General features: G+C 36.7%; 1 protein-coding gene and 1 long non-coding RNA gene across 2 annotated transcripts in view; one reads left to right on the top strand and one right to left on the bottom strand.

The window, feature by feature from the left end:
- Positions 1 to 26,378, top strand: part of ADAMTS3 (ADAM metallopeptidase with thrombospondin type 1 motif 3) — a 284,850-nt gene that overhangs the window by 225,888 nt on the left and 32,584 nt on the right. Inside the window, exons 5-10 of the mRNA XM_032150423.2 lie at positions 2,699 to 2,898; positions 19,647 to 19,730; positions 21,888 to 22,044; positions 22,795 to 22,900; positions 23,285 to 23,428; positions 24,054 to 24,186. Of these exons, the coding sequence (XP_032006314.1) occupies positions 2,699 to 2,898; positions 19,647 to 19,730; positions 21,888 to 22,044; positions 22,795 to 22,900; positions 23,285 to 23,428; positions 24,054 to 24,186 (824 nt within the window). The remainder of the gene's footprint in view (positions 1 to 2,698; positions 2,899 to 19,646; positions 19,731 to 21,887; positions 22,045 to 22,794; positions 22,901 to 23,284; positions 23,429 to 24,053; positions 24,187 to 26,378) is intronic.
- Positions 1 to 26,378, bottom strand: part of LOC131382367 (uncharacterized) — a 54,449-nt gene that overhangs the window by 10,051 nt on the left and 18,020 nt on the right. The window lies entirely within an intron of this gene.

A 26,378-nucleotide genomic window follows, 5' to 3' on the forward strand; every position in this document is an offset into this window, starting at 1 on the left:
ATTCTGTCAAAGGCCTTTTCTGCATCTGTTGAGATAATCATGTGGTTTTTGTCTTTGGTTCTGTTTATATGCTGGATTACATTTATTGATTTGCATATGTTGAACCAGCCTTGCACCCACTTGATCATGGTGGATAAGCTTTTTGATGTGTTGCTGGATTCAGTTTGCCAGTATTTTATTGAGGATTTTTGCATCAATGTTCATCAAGGATATTCATCTAAAATTCTCTTTTTTGGTTGTGTCTCTGCCTGGCTTTGGTATAAGGATGATGCTGGCCTCATAAAATGAGTAATGGAGGATTCCCTCTTTTTCTATTGATTGGAATAGTTTCAGAATGAATGGTACCAGTTCCTCCTTGTACCTCTGGTCGAATTTGGCTGTGAATCCATCTGGTCCTGGACTCTTTTTGGTTGGTAAGCTATTGATTATTGCCACAATTTCAGAGCCTGTTATTGGTCTAGTCAGAGATTCAACTTCTTCCTGGTTTAGTCTTGGGAGGGTGTATGTGTCGAGGAATTTATCCATTTCTTCTAGATTTTCTAGTTTATTTGCGTAGAGGTGTTTGTAGTATTCTCTGATGGTAGTTTGTATTTCTGTGGGATTGGTGGTGATATCCCCTTTATCATTTTTTTATTACATCTATTTGATGCTTCTCTCTTTTCTTCTTTATTAGTCTTGCTAGCGGTCTATCAATTTTGTTGATCTTTTCAAAAAATCAGCTCCTGGATTCCTTAATTTTTTGAAGGGTTTTTTGTGTCTTTATTTCCTTCAGTTCTGCTCCGATTTTAGTTATTTCTTGCCTTCTGCTAGCTTTTGAATGTGTTTGCTCTTGCTTTTCTAGTTCTTTTAATTGTGATGTTAGGGTGTCAATTTTGGATCTTTCCTGCTTTCTCTTGTGGGCATTTAGTGCTATAAATTTCCCTCTACACACGGCTTTAAATGTGTCCCAGAGATTCTGATATGTTGTGTCTTTGTTCTCGTTGGTTTCAAAGAACATCTTTATTTCCGCCTTTATTTCGTTATGTACCCAGTAGTCATCCAGGAGCAGGTTGTTCAGTTTCCATGTAGTTGAGCGGTTTTGAGTGAGTTTCTTAATCCTGAGTTCTAGTTTGATTGCACTGTGGTCTGAGAGACAGTTTGTTATAATTTCTGTTCTTTTACATTTGCTCAGGAGAGCTTTACTTCCAACTTTGTGGTCAATTTTTGAATAGGTGTGGTGTGGTGCTGAAAAAATGTATATTCTGTTGATTTGGGGTGGAGAGTTCTGTAGATGTCTATTAGGTCCGCTTGGTGCAGAGCTGAGTTCAATTCCTGGATATCCTTGTTAATTTCTGTCTCATTGATCTGTCTAATGTTGACAGTGGGGTGTTGAAGTCTCCCATTATTATTGTGTGGGAGTCTAAGTCTCTTTGTAGGTCACTCAGGACTTGCTTTATGAATCTGGGTGCTCCTGTTTTGGGTGGATATATATTTAGGATAGTTGGCTCTTCTTGTTGAAGCGAATTTCTTGGCAGAAACTCTACAAGACAGAAGAGAGTGGGGGCCAATATTCAACATTCTTAAAGAAAAGAATTTTCAACCCAGAATTTCATATCCAGCCAAACTAAGCTTCATAACTTAAGGAGAAATAAAATACTTTACAGACAAGCAAATGCTGAGAGATTTTGTCACCACCAGGCCTGCCCTAAAAGAGCTCATAAAGGAAGCACTAAACATGGAAAGGAACAACCGGTACCAGCCACTGAAAAATCATGCCAAATTGTAAAGATCATCGAGGCTAGGAAGAAACTGCATCAACTAACGAGCAAAATAACCAACTAACATCATAATGACAGGATCACATTCTCACATAACAATATTAACTTTAAATGTAAATGGACTAAATGCTCCAATTCAAAGACTCAGACTGGCAAATTGGATAAAGACTCAAGACCCATCAGTATGCTGTATTCAGGAAACCCATCACATGTGCAGAGACACACATAGGCTCAAAATAAAAGGACGGGGGAAGATCTACCAAGCAAATGGAAAACAAAAAAAGGCAGGGGTTGCAATCCTAGTCTCTGATAAAACAGACTTTAAACCAACAAAGATCAAAAGAGACAAGGCCATTACATAATGGTAAAGGGATCAATTCAACAAGAAGAACTAATTATCCTAAATATATATGCACCCAATACAGGAGCACCCAGATTCATAAAGCAAGTCCTGAGTGACCTACAAAGAGACTTAGACTCCCACACAATAATAATAGGAGACTTATGTGACACAAATTCTATACTCCATGGTTATAGTAACTTAATCATTGTAAACATACTGGAGTTATTTTTATTTGTAATCTCAATATATTTAATAACTACATAGCCATCCTGTATTCTGTACCCCCACTGCCTTGGCTCTTTGCTGGGAGGAAAACTGAACCACTTCTATCCTTAAAGAATAGTCAGTCTGCCATGATGGCACTGCTCCCTGTATAATAATATGATTTTACCCTCAGCATTGCTCTTCTGTGTTCAGTTTGTAGCAGGTCTGTCTGATCGTATGCATATGCATATTATTTAAGGAATAAACTGAAAAGCAGCATCTCAGTGATTATGAATAATACTGATAGGCCCCGAGAAGATTCTTTTTTTCTAAGAAGTTATTGGAAGGCCTGTTGGGGAAACTGAAATTCCTGATTCCTTTTGTTTCTTATTAGAGTCGGACCCAGAAGGCCTTGATGATCTAGGTACTGTTTATGGCAACATCCACCAGCAGCTGAACGAAACAATGAGACGCCGCAGACACGCGGGAGAAAACGATTACAACATCGAGGTACTGCTGGGAGTGGATGACTCTGTGGTGCGTTTCCATGGCAAAGAGCACGTCCAAAACTACCTCCTGACCCTGATGAACATTGTGAGTAGTGACTCCTTTTTAAAGCTTTTTGATCTTTTAATTCACTTCTCTTATTTGTTGGTACCCTTTGGCTATCTGTGTGAGAACTTCCATGACTGTGCCCTGCATCCAAAATATGGGCATGATGGCATTAAATTTAAATTATTGATCTAAATATTTAAAGTACAAGAATGCTAAAATAAAGGAAGCATGAAGCAAAAGTTTCTTTTGGTTGATCAAGTAGTTTTCCATTGTCGTCAAGGGGGAATCATAAATTTAAAAAGCCATAATGAGATGGAACTAAAACATGAATTGTAATTTTTATTTTGTTCCGGGGATAATCAAAACTCGCAGGACTTTGTCCATCTGCTTTCATGTTGCCTATGAAGGATGAAATAGTTCTTTCTAGAATCACTCTGCTTCACAGGATAATATAGAATGATTTATGCCTGGTAACTCTGTGGATTCTTGTTGTTACAGCTTTTGAACAAATGTGATTTTTTTCAACATTATAAGACTGAAGGTAATATATTTATTAATACAAAGCATACAACTATTGGCACAGTGCTGCACAGCAAGCACTAATGGTCTCTTTGAATTTATCTTCATTTCTCCTTTATGAACCTTAATCAGATTCAGAAGAAATTTTGTCAATATCCTGAAACTTGTGTTCTTTCTTTTTAAATTGGCAGAGAACAACTGAGGAGAAATAATAATATGCAAACCACCTACTTCTAAAAGATAATCGAGATTTTGATGCACTCTATATATGTTACCTCATGCCAATATAAAATATATATTATATTGATCTTGCAAATTTATTACCTAAGCCTATGCTGTTTTATTTCCCTATCTCTCAACCCACCCTCCCCCTCACACAACTTTTGATATTTAATATAATTTCTTGGATATCTATAGTTTACCTCTTTCCCCCATGCTTAAGATTAGATTTCAAGCAATAATAGTGAAGGAGAAAAATTCTTAGTTTCATGAAACATGATTTTGCTTATGCTAATATCTGTTAATTATATTTTGGTCTATTGAGATAGCAATTTATAAAATTACACTTATACCATATCTCTGTGAAATGGAAAATGAGTACAGAAATTCAAACACATTTTTATTTGTTCTTGGCACTAATTTCTGTTATGAAGACCAAACAACACACGGAAAACAAATTACTAGCCTTGGCAATAGATGTGTATAGAGGATCATCATTTGTGAATCATATGAATGTTTTCAACTCTTGACTATGAACTTTTCGTATTAACCTTTTGACTATTAACTTTTTGCTAGTTGTTTAACTTTGGCATGCTTCTTGGACTCCCTGTCCTGCTTCTTTCTCTTTATCGGCATATTGAGAAAAATAATAGGGTTGTTGAGAGGATGAAGTGAGTATACAAGTCATCCATTATTTACAGTGCCACATACAGATGCACAAACAGACAAGCATATTTTAGTTTCTCGATACCAAATTTTACTTCATAAGTTATGTAAAATTTCAAAATTCCTATGGAGATGTTATTCTTATGTCATTCATTATGTCCCTGGGCTACTTTTTTTCTACTATCTAGAAGACAATCAGTACAGACTTATTTGGCCTGCAAATGTGCCTAATAAGAAGGCTTTTGGAGTAATGCAGTAGAGATTTTGATATGGTTCTTGTCCTCATAGAACTTATAACTATTAGAGGAGAAAAAAATAAATACATGGGAAAATTAGAAGGAAAAAAACCTAAACAATAAAAGTCATGCTATTATTAAGCCATATTATAGGCAGTATATCATAGATGCTATAACACTTCAGAAAATGGAGATGTGACCATAGTTATCCAATCAGGAAGTGATAAAAGTATTAAAGTGGGACTTAGGAGGGTAAGGCTTTAGTTTTAGTCATACTACTAGTTGGCTTTGTGACGTTAGACAAATCATGTCCCTTTCTAGGACTTAGTTTTTATCATTATAAAATTGAAAGATTCAACAAGTTTATTAGTTATGTAATTCATCAAGAAGTTAGGAGTTAAACTGCTTTTAGAGATTTCTTTTCCTGTTGTTGTTTTTTTGTTTGCCTTGTTTGTGTTTTTTGAAGGACATGTGAAAATGTACACGATTTCTGTGTAGGAATGGATACAGTATATTCACCAGACAGTAAGTAGTAAGTATGATTTTGACAGTGTCAAAGGAATAACAAAGTGATGCATTTTATGTTTTAAAAAACGGTCAAGAGGACTTTTGTTCTCAAGTCCATTAAAAAATTAGATAATAGACTATGACTGTCTCAAATACAAATTATTCTAAAGTAAATAGAGTATCAGAGAATGGAGCTATGGGAGAGAAAATAATTTTTTAAAACTTAATATATTAGTTGCATTTTAAGCAATTAATACAGGTAAGAGATTTGGAGAGGTAAGAATAACACTCCTCCCCTTCCCTCCCCAACTTCATGACCAACTGAAAGATAGACATGGAAATCACACAGATGAAGAATGAAATAGTTTTATTATTGATGAGACCTGAATTGCACATACAATTGCATATACTTAAGTGTATAGTCACAAGGTTTTCATTATTCTAAATCAGTGATTCTCAACTGAAGATAATTTGTGTCCACGTCAGTTCCCAGGGACATATGGCAATGTCTGTAGACTTTTTTTATTGTTAGCACTGGTGGGTGGGGCGGGGGTGGAGGGGGATGCTACTGCTAATATGGAGAGAGGCCTAGGATGCTGCTCAGCATCCTACAGTGCAACAGATAGCCCTACACGGCATAGAATTTTTAATTATCTGGCCCAAAATGTCAACGATGCTGAGATTTAGAAACCTTGTTCTAAATTAGTCTTATTCCCAACCCTCATCACTCTCCAACTGGATAATTTCAGGTTTTCCCCCTGGAGTCAAGCAGACAACTTTAGGCAAGACAAACAGAAGACTGAAGTCTTCCCTCTCCTCCATACGCACTGCCCTGTTGTAGCCTGTTAGACCCAAAATACTGACCTGAGCAGGCTCTTTCGTTTTCCTCTAATTCATCATCAAATGAGAATGAGAAGCAGAAAGAGAAACCAACAATGATACTGTAATGAAGCTACCTCATGGAAATTCAAGACCAGGAATATTCAGTTTTTCTCTAACGATGTTCAAATAACTATCTCCTGTGCTGGCCGTGCTTTATGATTTCTCATGGTCATCTAAAATTACAGCTCACCAGGCTTGAGGCCTACATAGACATAGAGACTTAGATGAAATGTCAGATAGGGTCCTGGAGAGAAACTGTAGAAGAAAGCTAACAGCAAAAAAGTTCTATCTTTTTGCACTGATTAGGGTGAAAGGTGTCCCTATAGTGGAGAAAAGATCATGCTGTCCTTTAAAATTGTTTGTCAACTTTGCCTTGGTTGACTGCTCAGCAGATGTGCTCTTCCCTTTACCTGGTTGTCAATTTCATTTCCATATCAGAACCGAGATGATAGTTTCTGAATTAAGGGAATACTTTTAGGTCCAAGTAATTTGCTTCAGAGTATCACCTTAATTTAAATGGGATTCCCTTTTAAAGAGAAGCTTATATTTCTTATGTCATGCTTTCTTTTATTGAAAAGAGCTCATATATTAAGTGTTAAATGTATATTTAATGAAAGAAGAACAAATGAATATAAATAATGTAGAGGTAGATCATGAACAATCTTGGGAGGGAGTCAGGAATTTTGGACTCAAAACAAGAGGAAATAGACGCTAAATGCAATGATATAATGAGAGCAGTGTTTAAGAAATAAAATAACAATTATTATTGGGTATCATATATTCTTTCCAACTATATTGCAAGATGGAAATTATTACAATTTTTCCAAAGGAAACAGAGACTTTTAAAATGTTAATAAAATTTAGGTAAATTTAAAAAAATTATTTACAGTCCATAAACCAGTCTCAATTAATGATAAGGTGGTAAAGCTAATCATTAAAAAAAGTCAGTGTTACTGGGAGGAGAAACTGGCTTAGAACTTTTAAGTTATTTTTAATTTTAACTCAATCATAATTTAAGCATAATGAGAACACTTAAAACACAGTATTTACTATTATATGTCACTAGTAATGTTAAATCCCTTTGGTTTATCTGCTATTTTAAATTAGCCATGCAAGTTGTCCACCTTTCGGATACAAATATATTTAATCTAGTTCAGGGCCATATTTCCTAATGATAGTGATGACTGTGTGTGTGAATGTGGTAAAATTCTGTAGGTGTTGCCATGCAAATCTGGGTGTTTGGATGCAGGAAAGTTAGCTCACTAAGTTAACACTTTTCTCTGGGGGATTAAGGGTCAAGTGAACAAGTTTGAGCAGGCCCTAGATGATTTCGATACAACTTCCTAAGAAAGGAAGGATACCCTCTACTTATCCCCACTCCTTTGTGAAGCAGTGGGGAGAATAATCAGATGTCTTCCATCTGCTTTTTTTAACCTCTTTATACTTTGTAGATCTTGACATTTCACCAAGCTTCCTATATGAAGAAGAAACACATGGATATGAACATATCCAAGGTTTTAATGTTTCAAATAAGAGATTTGTCATATATGTTAAGCCTTTCTTAGGATTCCATATCATATCTTGTTATATTAAGAAATGTTTATAGTTTTACTAACTTGTAACATGGTTGATTTACTGGGAAAGTGGTTCTCAGCTATGGGGCATGTCTCATGCTATAAATACCAACCCATCATCTGCCATGTGCAAGGCCTATTTTAGGTATTGGGAATATTCCAATAAGCATGATAAAAAATTGTTGACCCTCTTGGAGCTTGCCTGAATCCTCCACCAAGCTTCAAGAGAGTAGAGTTTTAAAATTTTTAATTTCCTGACCTGGTCCATAATTATCAACCCAAACCTCAACAGGGGCAGTTCTCTAATAGGTTGATTGTTCCTTGAGTGCAGTTACTGTATATTATTAAGCCTCATAATTATATCCAAAAGTGTCTGCCATGTGGTAGACATGCAATAAAATTTTGATTGATTCAGTCTTTTAATAAATATTTTAATGCTATATGCCAGGTATATGGTGGTTAACATAAAATAAGCTTATTTCCTGACCTCAGCGAGATTATAGACTGGTGGAGAAATCAAATAATTACATCATAGGTTACATAAGAACTATGCAAGGAACTGACAATTTGCTGGAAAAGAGAATAACAGAGCAAATGGGTGATAGAGGTTATACATAGACATGATGATTAAGAAAACCTTTTTCCTGTAATCCCAGCACTTTGGGAGGCTGAGGCAGGCGGATCACAAGGTCAGGAGATCAAGACCATCCTGGCTAACATGGTGAAACCCCACCTCTACTAAAAATACAAAAAATTAACCAGGCATGGTGGCGGGTGCCTATAGTCCCAGCTACTTGGGAGGCTGAGGCAGGAGAATGGCTTAAGTAAACTCGGGAGGCAGAGATTGCAGTGAGCCTAGATCGCGCCACTGCACTCCAGTCTGGGCGACAGAGCGAGACTCCGTCTCAAAAAAAAAAAAAAAAAAGAAAAACAAAAAACCAAGCAAACAGAAAAAAAACAAACAACAAAAAAGAAAACCTTCTTTCAGGAATTGATTAAATTGAGACTTAAAGTAAAAGATCCAGCCATTTAATAAGGGCATGTGTTTTAGTAATTAAAAGAAGGTCACTGTGGCTCGAGTTTAGTGTGTAAGGAGTCAGGCAGAGCTAGGAGAAGAAGGCAAGCATCTTTCTGGTCATAGGAGGAGCTGAATGCGGTATTAAGTACAAAATAAAAGCCATTGAGGGTCGATTCCTGCTTCTCTCGGCTTTGTAAAGAAAAATTGGAGAGGCCTAGGGACAATGAAGACAGACCCTACTGGAAAGTGAGTATAAATGTCTAGGCAAGAGAGAATGCTTTACTAGACAATGAGGATTGCAGTAATAATAGATGGTTTATGGTAAAATCAGTAGGATTTGCTATTGAATCCATGGACTGAGGGAAAGAGATGATTCTACCATAATTTATACTTTTTTTTTAGCTTGAACATTCTGTTTGTTAATGGTATCATTTATGTAGATGAGTTGGTCAATAAAAATATAGACTATGGAGAATTAAGGTTAGTGATGAAATCTTTGAAGCTATTTGAAATCATCTAGTTTTGGGTCTAGATTCAAAATAAAGATTTAATATTAATAGTGAAGGCTTATACTACTAACATTTTAGCTCTTTGTGCCTGAATCTCTGATAAATACTTTACATAAATTATTTAATACTTTCCAACTCTAAGATGCATTCAGCCTTAGTCCCAGTTTACAAATGAAGAGATTGAAGCTGAAAGAAGTTAGTTGATGTTCCCAGGGTCAGACAGCTAGTATGGCAGAGTCAGGACCTGAGCCCAGATCTGTATCTGCCTTCTGAGCCTTAAGCTCTTCCTCCCCAAACTTCACTGCCTCTCATTACAAAGTTGAGGCATTTTATATACCTCTTGCTAGATAAAACTCTGATGTCTTTCCTTTATCTGTTTCTGTGTCTTGTTTATACGATTCAAGTCATTGAAATGAGAATTCAGTTAGTTACCTGATTGAATCAAACCTGTTAGCAATCTAGTTTAAGATTCTAACAGGCTGATGAGGCAGATTTTTATGGTTAAGAGGGTAGGTTGTTTTCTTTCAATGTACCAGATATTTTCCATCAGCAACACTCTGCTGTCTGTGACAGGTCAAAGGTATCTTTTTTTATATGCTAAGATCTATGAAATGGTCTTCTGGGTCTAATGTGCCTATTAACATTTTTAGGGCCCTGTAAATAGAATTTATGCCTTAATCTCAGGATTTATTAAATGATAAGAAAGCAGTTCATTTAAAAGAGTGCCTCCCAGTACAAAGAAACAGTCTTGGACTTCTAAGAAATTATAAATTATTGAGTGAATTCATCAGTTTCTTTGTATATTGAAATTAGCTACTTATGATGGACAGTGAACAAGCATAAATGTGTTATCTGAACAGGGCAGGCTTCCCTAATCAATATTTGTAAAGAAAATATAAACTCCACAGACGTACCCTGGTCCTTAAAAAGTATTAATGGACTTATTCAAGAGTTAGCAGCGAATATATGTGGTTACTGGTTACTTAACGATGGTTATATCAATATACTGCTTTTGATTTTTTAACTTTTTCTGAAAACATTGAATGTGAGTGCAATGCAGATTTACCTGGAAAGTATACATATTCATATAACCTTAGCATATCATGTAGCAGTTTTCTGTTTTGAGTCATTATCTATAATCCTTTACTTACATTTGAATTCACATCAATCCTCTAGGCATTTATTCACCTAGCATATGTAACCTACTGTAGGCAAGGTCCTGTTAGATTCTTGGGAGACAAAAATTAATAAAACATAGTGCCTTTCTACAAGGAGCTAATTGTAGCAGGTAAAATAAACCAATCAACAAATGATAATAATAAAATGTGATAGAGATCTATAAAATATATTAATCTTCAAGAGATTCAGTTGCAAAGTACTATGTAAATGTGAATTGAAAAAGAGAGGATGTGGTTTGGCAAATAATGCCAGTGGCCAGTGAAATCGTCATAAGACAACATGTCATTTGAGTTGGACTTTTCCAACTCAATTGGCATTTTCCTGCTAGAAAAAGGGGAGATAGGTCTTGGAAGATAGGGAACAGCTTGTAACAAGATACTAGAAGTATTAGTTCATGGGGTCTTTGGAGCCACTCTAGATTGGTCTGCATGGTAACATTGAAAGGATTTAGGGGAGATGGCAGATGAGGAGACTGGAAAGAGAAGCTTGGGCTAACTTTAGAAAATAATAAGGACCATACTAAGTAGTTTAATTTCATCTTGTCAAAGGAGAGTCATAAAGGGTTTTTAAGAAGATTAGTGACTTGATCAGTCCGTTTTAGAAAGAGATGCATTATTAGAATTATTTGGAGGAGAGAGACTCTGTTAGACACTATGCTATGAACATGGACATATAGTTTCTAAGTTCATAGTGTCTGTCTGGGTCCAAGCTCCTTGTTATGTACACTATACTTCCCTACCTCAACAAACTGTCTTAATTTCCCCAACATGGATTGAGCATACCAGATCACAGAGGCAGATTGCGGCAAGCACAAGTCAACTCAGCCACCTTTTATAAAAACATACTCACCTTCCCAGGAATATCCTGACCTATCACTCTAGAAACGAGTCCCCACATCACATGTTACCTTAACGTAACACAACATCCACACAGTATTGATAAGAGGTCCCTTCGATTTTTACTGAAGTGTCTCAGTTTCCTCTTCCTTTCCCCCTTTGCTTTTGCAGGCCTAAATTCCCTTCCTGAAATTCACACTTTCTTCTTTCTTAGGTTACAGATATCAGACTGACCTTATCCTTCCTTACTTTGTTACAGCCTTTATATTTTCCCGGGTTGTAAAACACAGAAAAAGTTTGTAGATTCCTGTGCAAACCATCTTTCTCAATCTTGAGGAAAGGTAAACAGTTCTGCCTGGGCTTTTGCTATGTGTCCATTGTTACAAAGGACGCAAGAGTTTGTAGGACCTCACAGCTGACTGCCTATTCGTGGGCTTTCCAAAGCTCCTTTGATACTGAAATGAAGTAAAACATAATTCACATAAAAGGAAAGACTCATGTTTATTGAAAACAACCATCAACCCTTACAGTCTTCCTTTCTGGAGAGCTACTAAAATGTGCCCAAATCACCTAAATACAAAATATTTGCAAAAGTTTTAACAAGTTATTGCAACAGTCTGCATGAGCTGGTTGGTTACTAAGCTGCTGGATGTGGAGGTGGACAGGTTTGACAGATGTCTGCAGTACTTGGTAGTAGAATGACTCTAATACTTGAAGAAGAAGAAGGAATCAAGGATGATTTAGTCTGTAACTGGGATAAAATATTTAGAAGAGAAAAACAGGTTTTAGAGAGAAGATGGGTGTGCTATGAGGTATCCAGGTGTACTTCTAAATAGTCCTGTTTCTAGAGTTGAACAGATGGCCCTCACACATGAGAGAGATGAATCACTGTTAGATATATAAAAGTTTGAGGCCAGGCACAGTGGGTCATGCCTACAATCCCAGCACTTTGGGAGGCCGAGATGGGCGGGTTACCTGAGGTCAGGAGTTGGAGACCAGCCTGGCCAACATGGTGAAACCCCATCACTACCAAAAATACAAAAATTAGCCGGGTGTGGTGGTGTGCACATGTAATCCCAGCTACTCGGGAGGCTGAGGCAGGAGAATTGCTTGAACACAGGAGGCAGAGGTTGCAGTGAGCCGAGATGATGCCATTGTATTCCAGCCTGGGCAACAAGAGTGAAACTCCATCTCAAAACAAACAAATAAACAAAAAAACCAAACTTTGGAATTCATCAGCCTATAGGTATTGGTTGAAGAAACAGCAGTGAAGAGAATATTGCAGGGGAAACATGTATCAAGAGAACAGTCAAAAAACAAACAAACCAACCTTGAGCAACACTGACATGTAAAGGTTAGGCAGAGACAGTAGAGCTAATGTTGCTAAAGAAACAGAATAGTGACATTGAAGAATATAATGGTAAACAATACCAGATCCCACAGAACATTGTAGATAGTTTTTGTTTATTTGTTTTTTGTTTTTTGTTTTTTTTTTTTTCCATGAAAGAAAGTTGAGAATATTACTAAGAGAAGAAAAGTAATTCCTAGGAAGGAAGCGATTAAACCAGGGGCAGGGAGGGGATTTTTGGAGTGACTGTCTAGAGACTCAGGGCTTCCACCATGACAAAACAGCAACAACAACAACAACAAAACACAACGTAGAGCAAGGTATTTGCGAAAAGAGAACAAGCACTGATATCATATAGACTTGATAGCTTTGCTAATCATTTGAGGAAAACACTGTGTGTCCTTTCTGGGTCTCAGTCTCTTTATAAATAGCAATGACAATGTCTATCCTCTATAGGATTCTGAGTTCTCTAATATATGCTGAGCTTTTGCACTTGCTCTCGCCTTTGCCTAGATTGCTTTTTCCTCAAACAGTCACACAATTATTCCTTCCTGTCCATGGTTCTTCCTTTCCTGACTACCCAATCTCAAATAGTACCCAATCTTTACCTCCTCTTGTCCTCCTCTATCTTGTCACTCATATATTTGTTTTCTTCATTACACCTATTCCCATTTCAAATGACATTGCCTGCATGTCTTTTTGCATTCGTTTTTTTTCATGCTTATAGGCTGTTTTGCCCAATAGAATATATGCTTCATAAGAACGGAGACTCAAAGGTATTGACTATTCCATTCTCCACCCCTAGAATATCTGGGCACATAGCCACTGTTCAATAAATATTTGATAAAAGTATCAATAAACAGTAGTTATTATTAATATGAGATTGGAGATGAGGGAAGAGTTGGCAGATGGGGAGACACCTCTGTATTCTGAGGAAAAGGAATACTGAGTATGGGGCTGAGAATCCAAGCAGGTAGGAGTTTGGAACTTTTACCTACGTAAGAGATAGTTGTCAACAGAGTAATACTTTTCTCAGTCCATTTCAGAATTCTTTTATATCTAGTCAGAATCACTCAGGCTATCTTGTCGATACTTGTTTACTTTCAGTTATACAAAAGCCTCTTTAAAAAAAAATTTGTGGGGCCGGGTGCGGTGGCTCATGCTTGTAATCCCAGCACTTTGGGAGGCCGAGGCGAGCGGATCACGAGGTCAGGAGACTGAGACCACGGTGAAACCCCGTCTCTACTAAAAATACAAAAAATTAGCCAGGCGTGGTGGCGGGCGCCTGTAATCCCAGCTACTCGGAGAGGCTGAGGCAGGAGAATGGCGTGAACCTGGGAGGCGGAGCTTGCAGTGAGCCGAGATTGCGCCACTGCACTCCAGCCTGGGTGACAGAGCGAGACTCCGTCTCAAAAAAAAAAAAAAAAAAAAAAAAAAAAAAAAAAAAAAAAAAAAAATTGTGTATATGTGGTGTTTATTTGCTTCTATATGAATAATAGCAATAATTACAGCTAATTTTTTTTGTATTTGCAAGGGCCAAGCATCAAGTACTGTACATATATGAACTCATTTATTCCTTTCAACAATCCTATGAGGATAATACTGTAATTATCCCAGTTTACAGGTGAGGAAACTGAGGCACAGAGACAAATAACATGCCCAGCATCACACAGCTAAGATCGAATCCAGGCAGTCTGATGCAGAGCTCATGCTCTCCACCGCTAAGCTATCCAGCCTCTGAAGACCTAATCCACCCATCCGAACAAAAAATGAGTGTTGCTTTGTTGAAGCCAGACAAAGCTGTTCATCAGCTAGTCAGACAAAGCAGGTCAGATTGTCCTGCCAGCGAAATGTCCTGGGAGAATTTGTCCTGTCCGGGAGCAAACCTGGAAGGAATTTTCATTTCAAGGAAAGCAATACTTGATTTGATTTTACCTTTTCCTCCCTCACATCATTGACAAACTCTTCCAACATCAGGTCATCTGAAAATTGAATTAATGTTCTGTTTACCCCTTCTTTCAGGTAATTTAATAAAGACTCTAGGCTCAACCCTGAACACCTCACAGAAAATCTACCCATGGTCCAATAGGTTGGTTCACATGGTGAAAAGATACTGAGTTTTTTTTTGTAGATGTACTTTGGTTTGCATTATGCAGTGTCAAATACGTCACTTAGAATGTTTATGCTTACTGCTTTTCTTGCAACCCAAAACACTGGTTATACATTCCACCCTTTCTTTCTTTTCTTATTTAATTTTTCTTCTCTAGCTCCTTTTTAGTTCTTCTCAATGTTTTCTGGAATACTCTTACACTGATCATCAATAAATCCTTATTTATATTACATTTAGAGCCTGACTCATTTTCTTAAAATTTACATAAGGAAGATTATGAAAAGAAGCTGCAAATTTTACATTCTCTTTCTCAATATGTTTCCACACTGTATTCTTAAACTCAAAGGTTGAGAATCACTATTGATGATTTTAAAACCACATCCTATGTATAATGACAGTGTTGTAGCCTGCAGGTCTGTGGAAGCACAGCAAAATGGGTATAGCTATGACCCTGAAGTCAGACTGCTAATTTTTATCCCTTGCTCGTGTACTAATTGTACTTGGGCAAGTTACTTAACTTCTCTGGGCAATGAGAACATCTGTCCTCTATAGGATTCTGAGCTCTCTAATATATGTTGAGCTTTTGCACTTGTAAAATGGAGTTAATATCTCTAAAGTTATTTCAAGGATTAGTTGAATTAATATAGGTAAAGTGTTTAATGTAGTGTCTGGAAGCTGATAAGCTCTCTGTATTATTAGCTGTTCTTTTTTGTTGATTTTGCTTTTACTTCAGAAAAATTACTTTCCTTTTCACTAAAAGTTGTAAAATTACTTTCTTAATAAATAAGAATTATTTCGAATTATTAAGAATTTCTTTTTTTTTTTTTTTTTTTTAGACCGAGTCTCGCTCTGTCGCCCAGGCTGGAGTGCAGTGGGGCAACCTCGGCTCACTGCAAGCTCCTCCTCCCGGGTTCACGCCATTCTCCTGCCTCAGCCTCTCCAAGTAGCTGGGACTAAGAATTTCCTAATAAGAATTTAGCCCATCTTGACAGATTCAAATTGTTAATTTAGTATGATATCCTTTTGGTTCTTTCTCTATGTTATTTGAGTGTTAAAAACAGCCAGATCATGAGAATTTCCTTATGCCTCTTATGTAATTTTGCAATCAGATGACATTTTAAAAAGTCTAAATAATTATTGTTTTCAATATTTTTCTTTGCTTTTAAGAGTCAAATGAGTAAGCATTTAAAACGTAGCATTTTTCTCAGGTTATAATATTTTACAATTCTTATTTAATTTCAAGGAGGTTGTTTCATTTATGTGTAAATATAGGAAAACACTGACATACTGACTGGTATGCAAGCACATTCAGGTGTAAGAAGCAGCTTGTCCTTTGCCCCTCTGAAGCATGCATACTGCCATCTGCTGGAAATAGCTTTTAAATGATTTTTCCCAGTAATTTTCTTGATAATTGAAACTAGATGTTTCATTGAGATTGAGATTTAACACATTTCAAATAGAAGAATCTTGAGGTCCCTTTCAGCAAAAACTGTGACTAAGGCAATTGTTTTTCTTGGACTTTTCAGGTAGATTATGAAAATACACTCACAATTTTTTTTAAAACTTTGTGCATGGATGGGGGATAGGAGCTCAAGTACTTTGTATTTTGCTGAGTATAGTTGTATGGCATCTTGCTTGTTTTGAGCAACAACACTGTGAAACAGACAAAGCAAGTAAAATTAGAGTTTCTCAACAAGAAAATCGAGACTCAGGTTAAATGACCAACCGAAGGTCACTCAGTTTATCCGTGGCCAAGCTGGGAACAGAACCCAGGGTTTTGAATGTCTAATAACATGGTGCTATATTATTGCTTCAACTCTTATCATACTCCATGTTTCACAGTATAAAAACACTGCATCTCAGGAATTGATAGGGCCTGGCAAGATGAAAAGCAGTCAAATTATTAAGTATATTTTGGAAGTGAATAATATGGAGGAACTTTTTTAAGCCTTGAAAATCAAAATAATAAGATACAGTGCTTTGTACAGTATAGACAGCTGGTTATTTGCCACATTGAAATAATACTTTGTGCTATGTAAAAATATTATTCCCTTGTATTTGATTATTTCTACCTATAATAATTTATGTATACTTTGTGAATCTCAAAATGTGTGCTGACTCAGAACATTCTTAAACTGATTGTGGTTTCTACTGGGTCCCACTGTTTTCTAATTAGCCTGGCATAATGGTGACTTTTGTTAAGTAATACTTTTATTTTGGTGAATGGTAAATCTGAATTTTAAAAATGCTCTTTTATTCATTTTCTAATATCCTATTTGCTATTGAGATTAATAACTTTGTCCATTGTACTTTCTTGACACTGTGTTAATTTTAAAATTCACTAAGTACAAATGAATTTACTAATTTAGGATGATTATATGTGCATTTTATACTAACTCAAATATCACAAGCTATTTGTCATTATTCCCATCTTTCCTTCATTTTATTATTCTAAGACTTTCTGTTGTAGGGGCTTCCTATAGCATTGATGTATTACATCTGTTACAGTATAGCTGTCACTGTTATATGCATTGGCTGTAAGTGCCTCCTACTCTTCCTTACTTCTCCTTCTCCAGAAATTAATCCACTTTTTCTGTCTCCTTTTCTTTAGTTTTGTTTTATTGTTATCTAGTTTTGTTTATTTACTAACATTGCTTTCAACCTTATTTTAACATCAAGTGCATTTTACATCTCAACTTCATTAAACTAAATGCATGTTATAACTTGGTGTGCAAAGCCATGTTTCTAACTTGAAACAGCTGCCTTACAAGAAGCCTCTTGGGATAGACATGAGTCTCTGAATGAATGCGTTGGTGACAGGCCTGGTTGTTGACTTTTAACTTTTATTGCAACTATAAAGTTAGGAATATGTTATCAGATAATGAATCCAGAAGAGGAGGGTGGAAGATTTGATTCACTTTTCAACTAGGCAGCATGAAGTGTGGCATAAGATAAAAGAATCAGCCCATGACTGAAAAGCCCATAAGAAACAACAGCTTTTTGTCTAACATTGACTTTTTCTTTATATTGAGCTGAAATTTACCCCTTTAATAATGTGAATGGTTTTAAGTTTTATTTTCTATAGATATATACAATGAATCAAACCCCTTTTCCATATGAAGACTATTAATTCTTCTATGTTTTTCTTTTCCACTTCTCATACTCTAATATTCTTAAAAAACTCCTTCCTCCCTCTCACTCATAAAATTTTTGAGCAATTTGTTTGCATGAGTTAACTCTCTTAATTCTCACCCTAACCCTATGAGATATTATTTTTATTATGTCCATTTTATTGAGACTTATAAAAATAAAGGTCTCACAAGCAGTGAGGGGTTGAACCAGGATTTATCTGAGACTATTAATATGTGGCATTCAGGCTTTTAACCATTGGGTATCCCCAACCCTTCTTTATAAGACACATTTTCTGGCCTCCTTGCTGTTAGCTTTTCTCAGGATATATTCACGTTTTGTCAAGGACCTCTGTCATAAGACAGCCCAGAAAAATGCACTCAATACTTCAGGTTTTCTGTAGCCTAGAGTGGGACAACTTGGGCATGAGCTATCTGCCTGCACACTTATGCAATCCAAGATTGTATTTCAGATTTTTTTTCACAGCTTGGCTTATCTCGTGCAAGTATTAAATTGGTTCTTACCATTCTATGTATGTGAGTACGTGTGCATGTGCATGTGTATATATGTATAAATGTATGTGTGTATACATGCATTTTTCCACTTAAAAGGACTTCACATCTTTTCTTTTTAAGTTATACTTTGTTATCTCTAGTATATTCTAGCTTAGCCAGATTTTTTACTTCCACCTTTGCTGTTCTTTTCTTGTTTGTGACTTCTACAAATTCAATAAGTATGCTTTCAGTCTGCATTCAAGACCCTGATTTTTTTAAGGTGTTCTGTGCAGTCACGTTGGATTCTTGAAACAATTCAGTTGAGACTTCTTGGTCTTTTCTTTGGTCAGTGTGGCAAATCAAAATACTATGATTTGTGAGTTTCTTGTTTTGGAGCATTCTTCAATCATTCTTGAGTTATATTTATTTTTAAAGCCACTCTCAATGAGATTATGCCTATCTTTTCTGTGCAGGTTTCAGGTTGCTGCACAGAAAATCACTGTTCAAATCTCCTGGATCTGAAGCTGAGTTGCAGTTAGTTTTTCATCCCTCTTTTAGTCTTTTTAACAAGTGTCGAGTCCTTATTCTAAGAACTTTGCATTCTAGCCTGGTAACTCCACCTTTCTCCTTCCTGCTAACATTCGCCATGTTTCTAAACATTTTTTATTTGCACTAATTTTGCACTAGCTTAATGAGAAGATACAGTTACAGTCCATTTCAGATTCGTATCTGCCAATAGCTCACTGTGTTTTGCATGTCAGATAATTTCTACAGGCTTTATTTTCCTCATCTATGTAAAACAGAATTGGACTATGACCTCTGAGGTTGCACTTATTCCAACATCTATGATTTTAAAGTATACCAAGTCACTTTTAGAAATTTCAGCCTAATTTTTTAAAATTAAATAAAAAGCAGTGACTCAAATTTGCTCTTCTGAGTTGCATCCAGGGCTGACATTCATCTGATAGGTACTCGTACAGTCTCCTTAGCAACTTAAGTATTAGAGGATTTCTATCTTGTAGGACTTTCAAGCAGTCGTTGCCTCAGCTGCCCCACCTGCTAGCTGGCCCTCAGATACACTACCACAGCTCCTGCACACAGACCCCGTAGCCATTGGCTCTCTCAACCAGACGTAGCACCCCTGGTTGTCACACAGGCACCCCAGTAAGCAAATGCTTGCTGTTTTCCTTTACTGTGGCAGGCAACTCACAGGTAGCAGATGATTTGCCAAAGTCACCCTCCTGTGGTTACTTTTGGCTAATGTTATATTTGGATTACATCACACATAGACTCCTTCTAACACTGCACTAGTATAACAAAGCCCTTTTGAGCATGACCTGTGCATTCATATTACTGTGGAGTTTACAAAATTAGCAATTTACATATCCGAAGATTGTTCCAAAGCTAAAAGTAAATGACTACATTTCAGAGTTCAGCTATTAAACTCAATTTAAAAACAGCAATTTACTCATCTATTTGTGGGATTACACAGCTTATATGTACATCTCATGAAATCCTCAGTGTTTCCTTTCTTTTAGCAATTATCTTTTTTTATTTCTAGGTGAATGAAATTTACCATGATGAGTCCCTCGGAGTGCATATAAATGTGGTCCTGGTGCGCATGATAATGCTGGGATATGCAAAGGTAAAATGTCTTAAAACATGAATTATAAACATTAGGGACTGGGTTAGCAAATAGAAGACTAAATTGTTCAAGCTACATCTAACTTAAGTCATAGATATATTCCACATAAACCCCTAGTTGCTTGAAATTGAGGAGAAGAAACTGCCACATGAGTGGAGACTTCCAAATGTGAGCAGATTATGAATGATTTTTGTGCGGCTGCCACTGCTTATTTATTTCTGTCTAAAGATGTAGATAATTACCCTGACTTTAGGTGTGACTTATGAATGGAAATGAATGGATACTATTATAAGGAGAGAGAATTTCCTTAGCCTATTGTTATCATCGAGTGTGTGTTTCATTTATTCATTAGAAGGGATTATACTGAATGCCTACTAAGTGGCAGACATTTTCTAGGTGCTTGGAATGTATAATGAAGAAAAAAGACAAAGATCTTTGTCTTCTCTTGATTCACTAAAAACAATATTTTATATACATATATCTTTCCACTTAAGAAGAGTGAGGTGCAGAGTGAATATTTTTCATTTAAAAGAGCTTTTATTTTTTCAAAAGCAAAGAGTTGGATAAAAACGCACATAGTAGGCATTTCGTGTAATATAATTGAGTTTACCTCCTTTAAGGAGGAAACATACAGGAAATGACTAGCTTGACAACTTTCTTGATGTTTAAAATTACAGATCTCTCTCCCATAATTAATCCTCCTGATTATGAAATACTAACGAAGTTGTACATTTAGGAAATAGGAAAAATCCATGTGTTTGCATTTCATTATATAGTTAACATCCACTTATCATTTTATAATGATAGAGTGTCATCGATCTTTATCACATAAACCTGACCTACTTTATATTGCCAACAAGGAATATGAGTTAACTGCAGCTGGAAATAACAGCCTCCAGTTGGTTGTTAAAGCGTTTGTTTGGAAAAGTATGTGATCAGTATGTAAAAAAAGGAAACTGATTTTATTAAGAATGTAAACACTGGTAATAACATTTGCTGAACTGTAACAAAATTCGCCTGTCAGTCAAATAGGGACTAATTTTTGGTTCCAAGTTCAAATTTTCATTTCATCAGAGCTACTCTGAGAAGTGTGGCTAATGAGTTCTTGAAGGTTGGGCCCTTTTCCCCCTGAACTTTTAACTCCTGACCCTAATGTGATGGTAGCAACATTCAAAGAACTTATTTTGTTATATCAGAACTGGAAGAGTCCACCCCTCTTCAGTAGCATGAAGTTAAAAAAAATGGGAGTTTTTGTTTTTGTTTTTTAGTGTAAAGTTAATATAATTTGGTGGTTCTCCATAGACTAAGATTTCACCAGCCTTGTCAACTCATGGAAGAATTCATATTCTCCCCACATGTTGATTAATTCTGGATCGTAAAAAATAAACAAAAATCTTAACTAAGATTTTATACCTTCACATCCCTGGAAAAACATGCCAGAATCTTTCTCAATATTTTTGTTCTTAATTCTATGAAACTCAAATCTAAGCTGAATCAGAAATTATTTAGACTACTAAAATTATTGCCTAAATGATTAATATTAAGTTGCCTCACAATAGCAAATCTCAGTATCAAACATTCCCATACTTTGGGAGGCCGAGGCAGGCAGATCATTTGAGGTCAGGAGTTTGAGACCAGCCTGGCCAACATGGTGAAACCTTGTCTCTACTAAAAATACAAAAAAAAAAAAAAGCCAGGAATGGTGGTGGGCACCTGTAATCCCAGCTACTCAGGAGGCGGAGGCATGAGAATTGCTTGAACCCGAGAGGCAGAGGTTGCAGTGAGTCCAGATCATACCACTGCACTTCAACCTGGGTGAGAGAGTGAGATTCTGTCTCAAACAAAACAAAACCATTCTCATAAATGGTATCATTTGACTTTCCCACAGGTAAAATTGTGAGTTTCTGTCTCAAATATAACAAAACCATTCTCACAAATGGTATCATTTGACTTTCACACAGGTAAAATTGATTATTATTAAAATATCCTTCATAGGCATTTAGAATTCACAAACCAAAGCGAATATCAAAATAAGCCCCAAATATTTTTGAATCATTGTATAAATACTTTAATCTCAAATTCAACTTCAGAGAAAATGATCAAACGAAGCCTTTGGGAAATTGTCAGGTGTGTCTTTAACATACTGTTTTCTCTTAGTCCATCAGCCTCATAGAAAGGGGAAACCCATCCAGAAGCTTGGAGAATGTATGTCGCTGGGCATCCCAACAACAAAGATCTGATCTCAACCACTCTGAGCACCATGACCATGCAATTTTTTTAACCAGGCAAGACTTCGGACCTGCTGGAATGCAAGGTATTGCCATCAATATGTAGAAGAAACACTTGAGGGCATGACTTTTAAAAAGTAATCCTAGATCAGGCAGTCTGTTCAAATGTTCAGCTCTCCACCACCACTTTCCACCACACACCGTCCAAGCATACATTTTCTTTCTTTTGCTTACAGTGACTTATGTGGAGTTCTCAATGTTAAATGCCACTTAAATACCATTGTAAATTATACTTGCTTTTAAAATAGTGATTGTGCATTTGGGGCGTGGAGGGGATGCTGTAAAATGCAGTGTGATTTCCACTAACTGTTTAGAATGAGAAAAGAGATGCCATGAGAAATGACTGCTGCCAAAGAGCTTTCTTCCAAAGTCGGCTTACATTTATCTAATAAATTCTGCTGTGGACTTTGGAAGAAGCAGACTGATGATTTTCTTTTCAACATTGATGGAGTTTCTGGCTTCCTTCATCAGTACCATGATATGAAGGACCATTTACTAAAACAGAAAGACAGGGCTTAGCTGGTGGGCAGAAGAGAATGGTAACCCTGGGCCATTCCTTCCCTTAGGAAAGGAGAAAATGCAGACCCAGTGAACCTTTTTAGAGACCATTACCTGTGGCTTTCCCAAGATAATGTGACACAATGCTAGTAGGGAAATAATGCTGCCCCTGTTTCCTGAAAGGCTTTTACTTTTTTTCCCCTAGGCAAAGGTCCAGTTGTAATTCTTAATGGATTTTCTCATAAAATGAAAATAAAAGTAATTATTATTCTCTACAGGATATGCTCCAGTCACCGGCATGTGTCATCCAGTGAGAAGTTGTACCCTGAATCATGAGGATGGTTTTTCATCTGCTTTTGTAGTAGCCCATGAAACAGGCCATGTGTAAGTCACTGCTGACAGCTATAAAGCCAAAAAAAAAGATCTTTTCTTTCCTGCTTCTCCCAGTATTGTTTCCTCTTTGGGCAGAATGCATGCCAGCATGCAATTCTTGTCTTTTGCCAAGTGTGAAGAGCTGCAAACAGAGAAGAGGTCATGCACTGAAACTAAATGAGTGACTGGCTTGCAGAAGCACTCCTGTGGTTTTCAGAGCTATAGAATATGAAAGGCATTTCTGTCAGATTGGTGTCAATTTCCGTTTCTGTGACTTCTTCAAGAAAGCCACATTGACTTAAAAATACGTTATTTCCCAGGGCTTATTTTCAAAACCAAAATTAAGTGAAGGCAGTAGTGCCTGATTCTTACCACTGAGGTCTCTTTGTGTTCTAGGTTGGGAATGGAGCATGATGGACAAGGCAACAGGTGTGGTGATGAGACTGCTATGGGAAGTGTCATGGCTCCCTTAGTACAAGCAGCATTCCATCGTTACCACTGGTCCCGATGCAGTGGTCAAGAACTGAAAAGATATATCCAGTATGTCCCCTGCTGCATGTCATGAGAGTATTTATTTTACAGCCTACAGACATGAAACTGACTCTTAGGACTTGGCCATAGCAAAATTCCCAGTAAATGAAAACTATTATTGATAAACATTTTCGTATGACTTAGAACATTCGGCACAACAATTTTATCATGGAGTCACAATACTTGAAGCCATAAGTCTAGAATATAAGTAAATTTTTAACTGTAATGTAATTTTCCTTTAGTAAATTGTTATAGAATCTTTGATTAATGGTCAAACTTGAGGATGGGGGGAGGATGGTCATGTGGTTCCTGCATGTGACACGAGCTGTGCTCTATAGTATAGGTGTCAGGATGTGCCCTACCACACCATGTGGTGGTTTAATTAGTGATTCAAATAATCATGGCTCTACTACATTCCTAAGTCATGCTTGGTTTACTTTCCTGGCATAAATACAGGTAAAGAGTCTTTTTCTAAATGGAACCAAAACCAAAACCTTAAATACATGTTTTTGCAAACTTGCTGTATGATCTGGGATCAAATTCTAAAGCATATAAGCTAAGACTACTTCTTTTTATCAGGACATGATTTTTTTAAGTGAACATTTAACTACATGCAATATTTTTCTTCCTACAGTTCCTATGACTGTCTCCTTGATGACCCTTTTGATCATGATTGGCCTAAACTCCCAGAACTTCCTGGAATCAATTATTCTATGGATGAGCAATGTCGTTTTGATTTTGGTGTTGGCTATAAAATGTGCACTGCGGTATGTTGCTCACAGTTGATGTAGATTTTGCGTCTTGAAATCTATTTGTGTAGCTCCTGCTTGGTGAGATTTACAGACTCACTGGTGCAAGTATAATAATATCTAGCAATTATTTTGTGTTCATTGTGTTGCTATGTGCTACAGCTAAATGCTTTAAACATATTGTCTTATTTAATTCTCATGACAGACTAGAAGAGAGCTGATGTACTTTTATTTTACAGAAGATAAAGCCAAGACTTAGAGATTAAGCAACTTGCTTAAGGCACACAGCTGGTAAACAGGGAAACTGGACTTTGAAACCAAGGCTGCCAGGCTCAAATCTTCATGTTCTTTGCATCCCCTGGTTTTTGTGACCTTCAGAGAAGATGATTGTTAAAGCCTTAGATTTATTGCTTTTCTTTAGCTTGATGGCAGGATTCCATGTACGTGTGACCATAGGGAAGGATTGTGCTGGTATAGTCTAGTAGAAGAATCATATGGCATAGCATGGGGGTCAGGACGGTGGGTCAGGTCCTGGATACGATGCTTTCTTTTTTTTTTTTTTTTTTGAGACAGAGTTTCACTCTGTCGCCCAGGCTGGAGTGCAGTGGTGCGATCTCAGCTCACTGCAACCTTCGCCTGCTGAGTTCAAGCAATTCTCCTGCCTCAGCCTCCCGAGTAGGTGGGATTACAGACATGCACCACCACCGCCAGCTAATTTTTTTTGTATTTCAAGTAGAGATGGGGTTTTACCATATTGGCCAAGCTGGTCTCAAACTCCTTGACCTTGTGATCCACCCACCTCGGCCTCCCAAAGTTCTGGGATTACAGGCGTGAGCCACTGTGCCCAGCTGATGCTTTTTAAATATATAACCTTGGGCACTGTATTTAATCTGTCTGGGCTACTTTCTCATGTGTAATATGTGGGTAATGATAGTGTTTATCTGATAAGATTGGTGTGAAGATTAAATCTAACAACATAATTTAAGTGCTTAGCACAAGGAAGGCACATATATATGTTAAATGGAATCCATTAAAGCCAGTCTTGCCTGTAACTATTCACATTAGATATATGTTTCATTAAATTTCCATATTGGTCTTTAGTAGTTCATTTAAAAAAAAAAAAAAGAAGGCCTTTTTCTATGTTGGAGCAAGCTTTGTGTGTTAGAGCAAGGAACATAAGTGTTTCATGGGGCTAGAAAGAAATTGATCTGCTGTTTGAAACCTTCCATATACAACCATTTGATCTGTCTATAAAGTATACACTGTGAGCTCGTAATTGCTTGCATTAATGTTTTAGATCAGAGAATTCTAAAGCTTTGGCTTAATGTCATGGAAAAGTAGAATTTCCACATTCGGTAATAAGGATTAGAACAAAAAACCCACCTCTAAAAAGGTGTACTAATAAAAAAATTTCTATGCACATAAGGGTGTATGTAGGTAATTAGCAGTATAGGCAATAGATACGTGGATAAGCTGTTGTTTGATATTTTTAAAAATCTATATAATGCTTGGTAAGATGTTTACATTTAGAGAGAAAAAGAGCAAACAAGCAAAGAGCACACACAAATATACATGTTTGCTTATACAAACATTTGGATATTATAATGTGGTGTGTTCAGAAAATAAAAACCATTCTGAAGAGTATGAAAACCAAGACTCTAGTCTTGTGCTGTTACTGTCTTACTTGTAACCGTAACTATAGCCCTAACTTGTAACCCATATTTCTCAGCAATGGATTGGTATGAGAATCAAATATATGGAAAATATTTTATAAACTATATGAATGTATTAAGATATTTTGTTGTACCTGGAATACTTTATCTTACACAGAAAGTTTGACAATTTTTTTCTGCTTTTAGTCAACTAATTATAAGTATTTATTATTATTATTATTATTATTATTATTATTATTTTGAGACGGTGTCTCACTCTGTCACTCAGGCTGGAGGGTACAGTGGCATGATCTTGGCTCACTGCAACCTCCACCTCCTGGGTTCCAGCGATTCTCCTGCCTCAGCCTCCCAAGTAGCTGGAATTACAGGCATGCACCAACATGCCTGGCCAATTTTTTTGTATTTTTAGTAGAGACGGGGTTTCACCATGTTGACCAGGCTGGTCTTGAACTCCTGACCTCAGGTGATCCACCCATCTCAGCCTCCCAAAGTGCCTGGCCCTTTTATTATTTATATTCAACTATCTATCTCATACCT

The sequence above is a fragment of the Hylobates moloch genome, unplaced genomic scaffold, assembly GCF_009828535.3.
Source record: "Hylobates moloch isolate HMO894 unplaced genomic scaffold, HMol_V3 SCAFFOLD_2, whole genome shotgun sequence".
Classification (NCBI taxonomy): Eukaryota; Metazoa; Chordata; class Mammalia; order Primates; family Hylobatidae; genus Hylobates; species Hylobates moloch.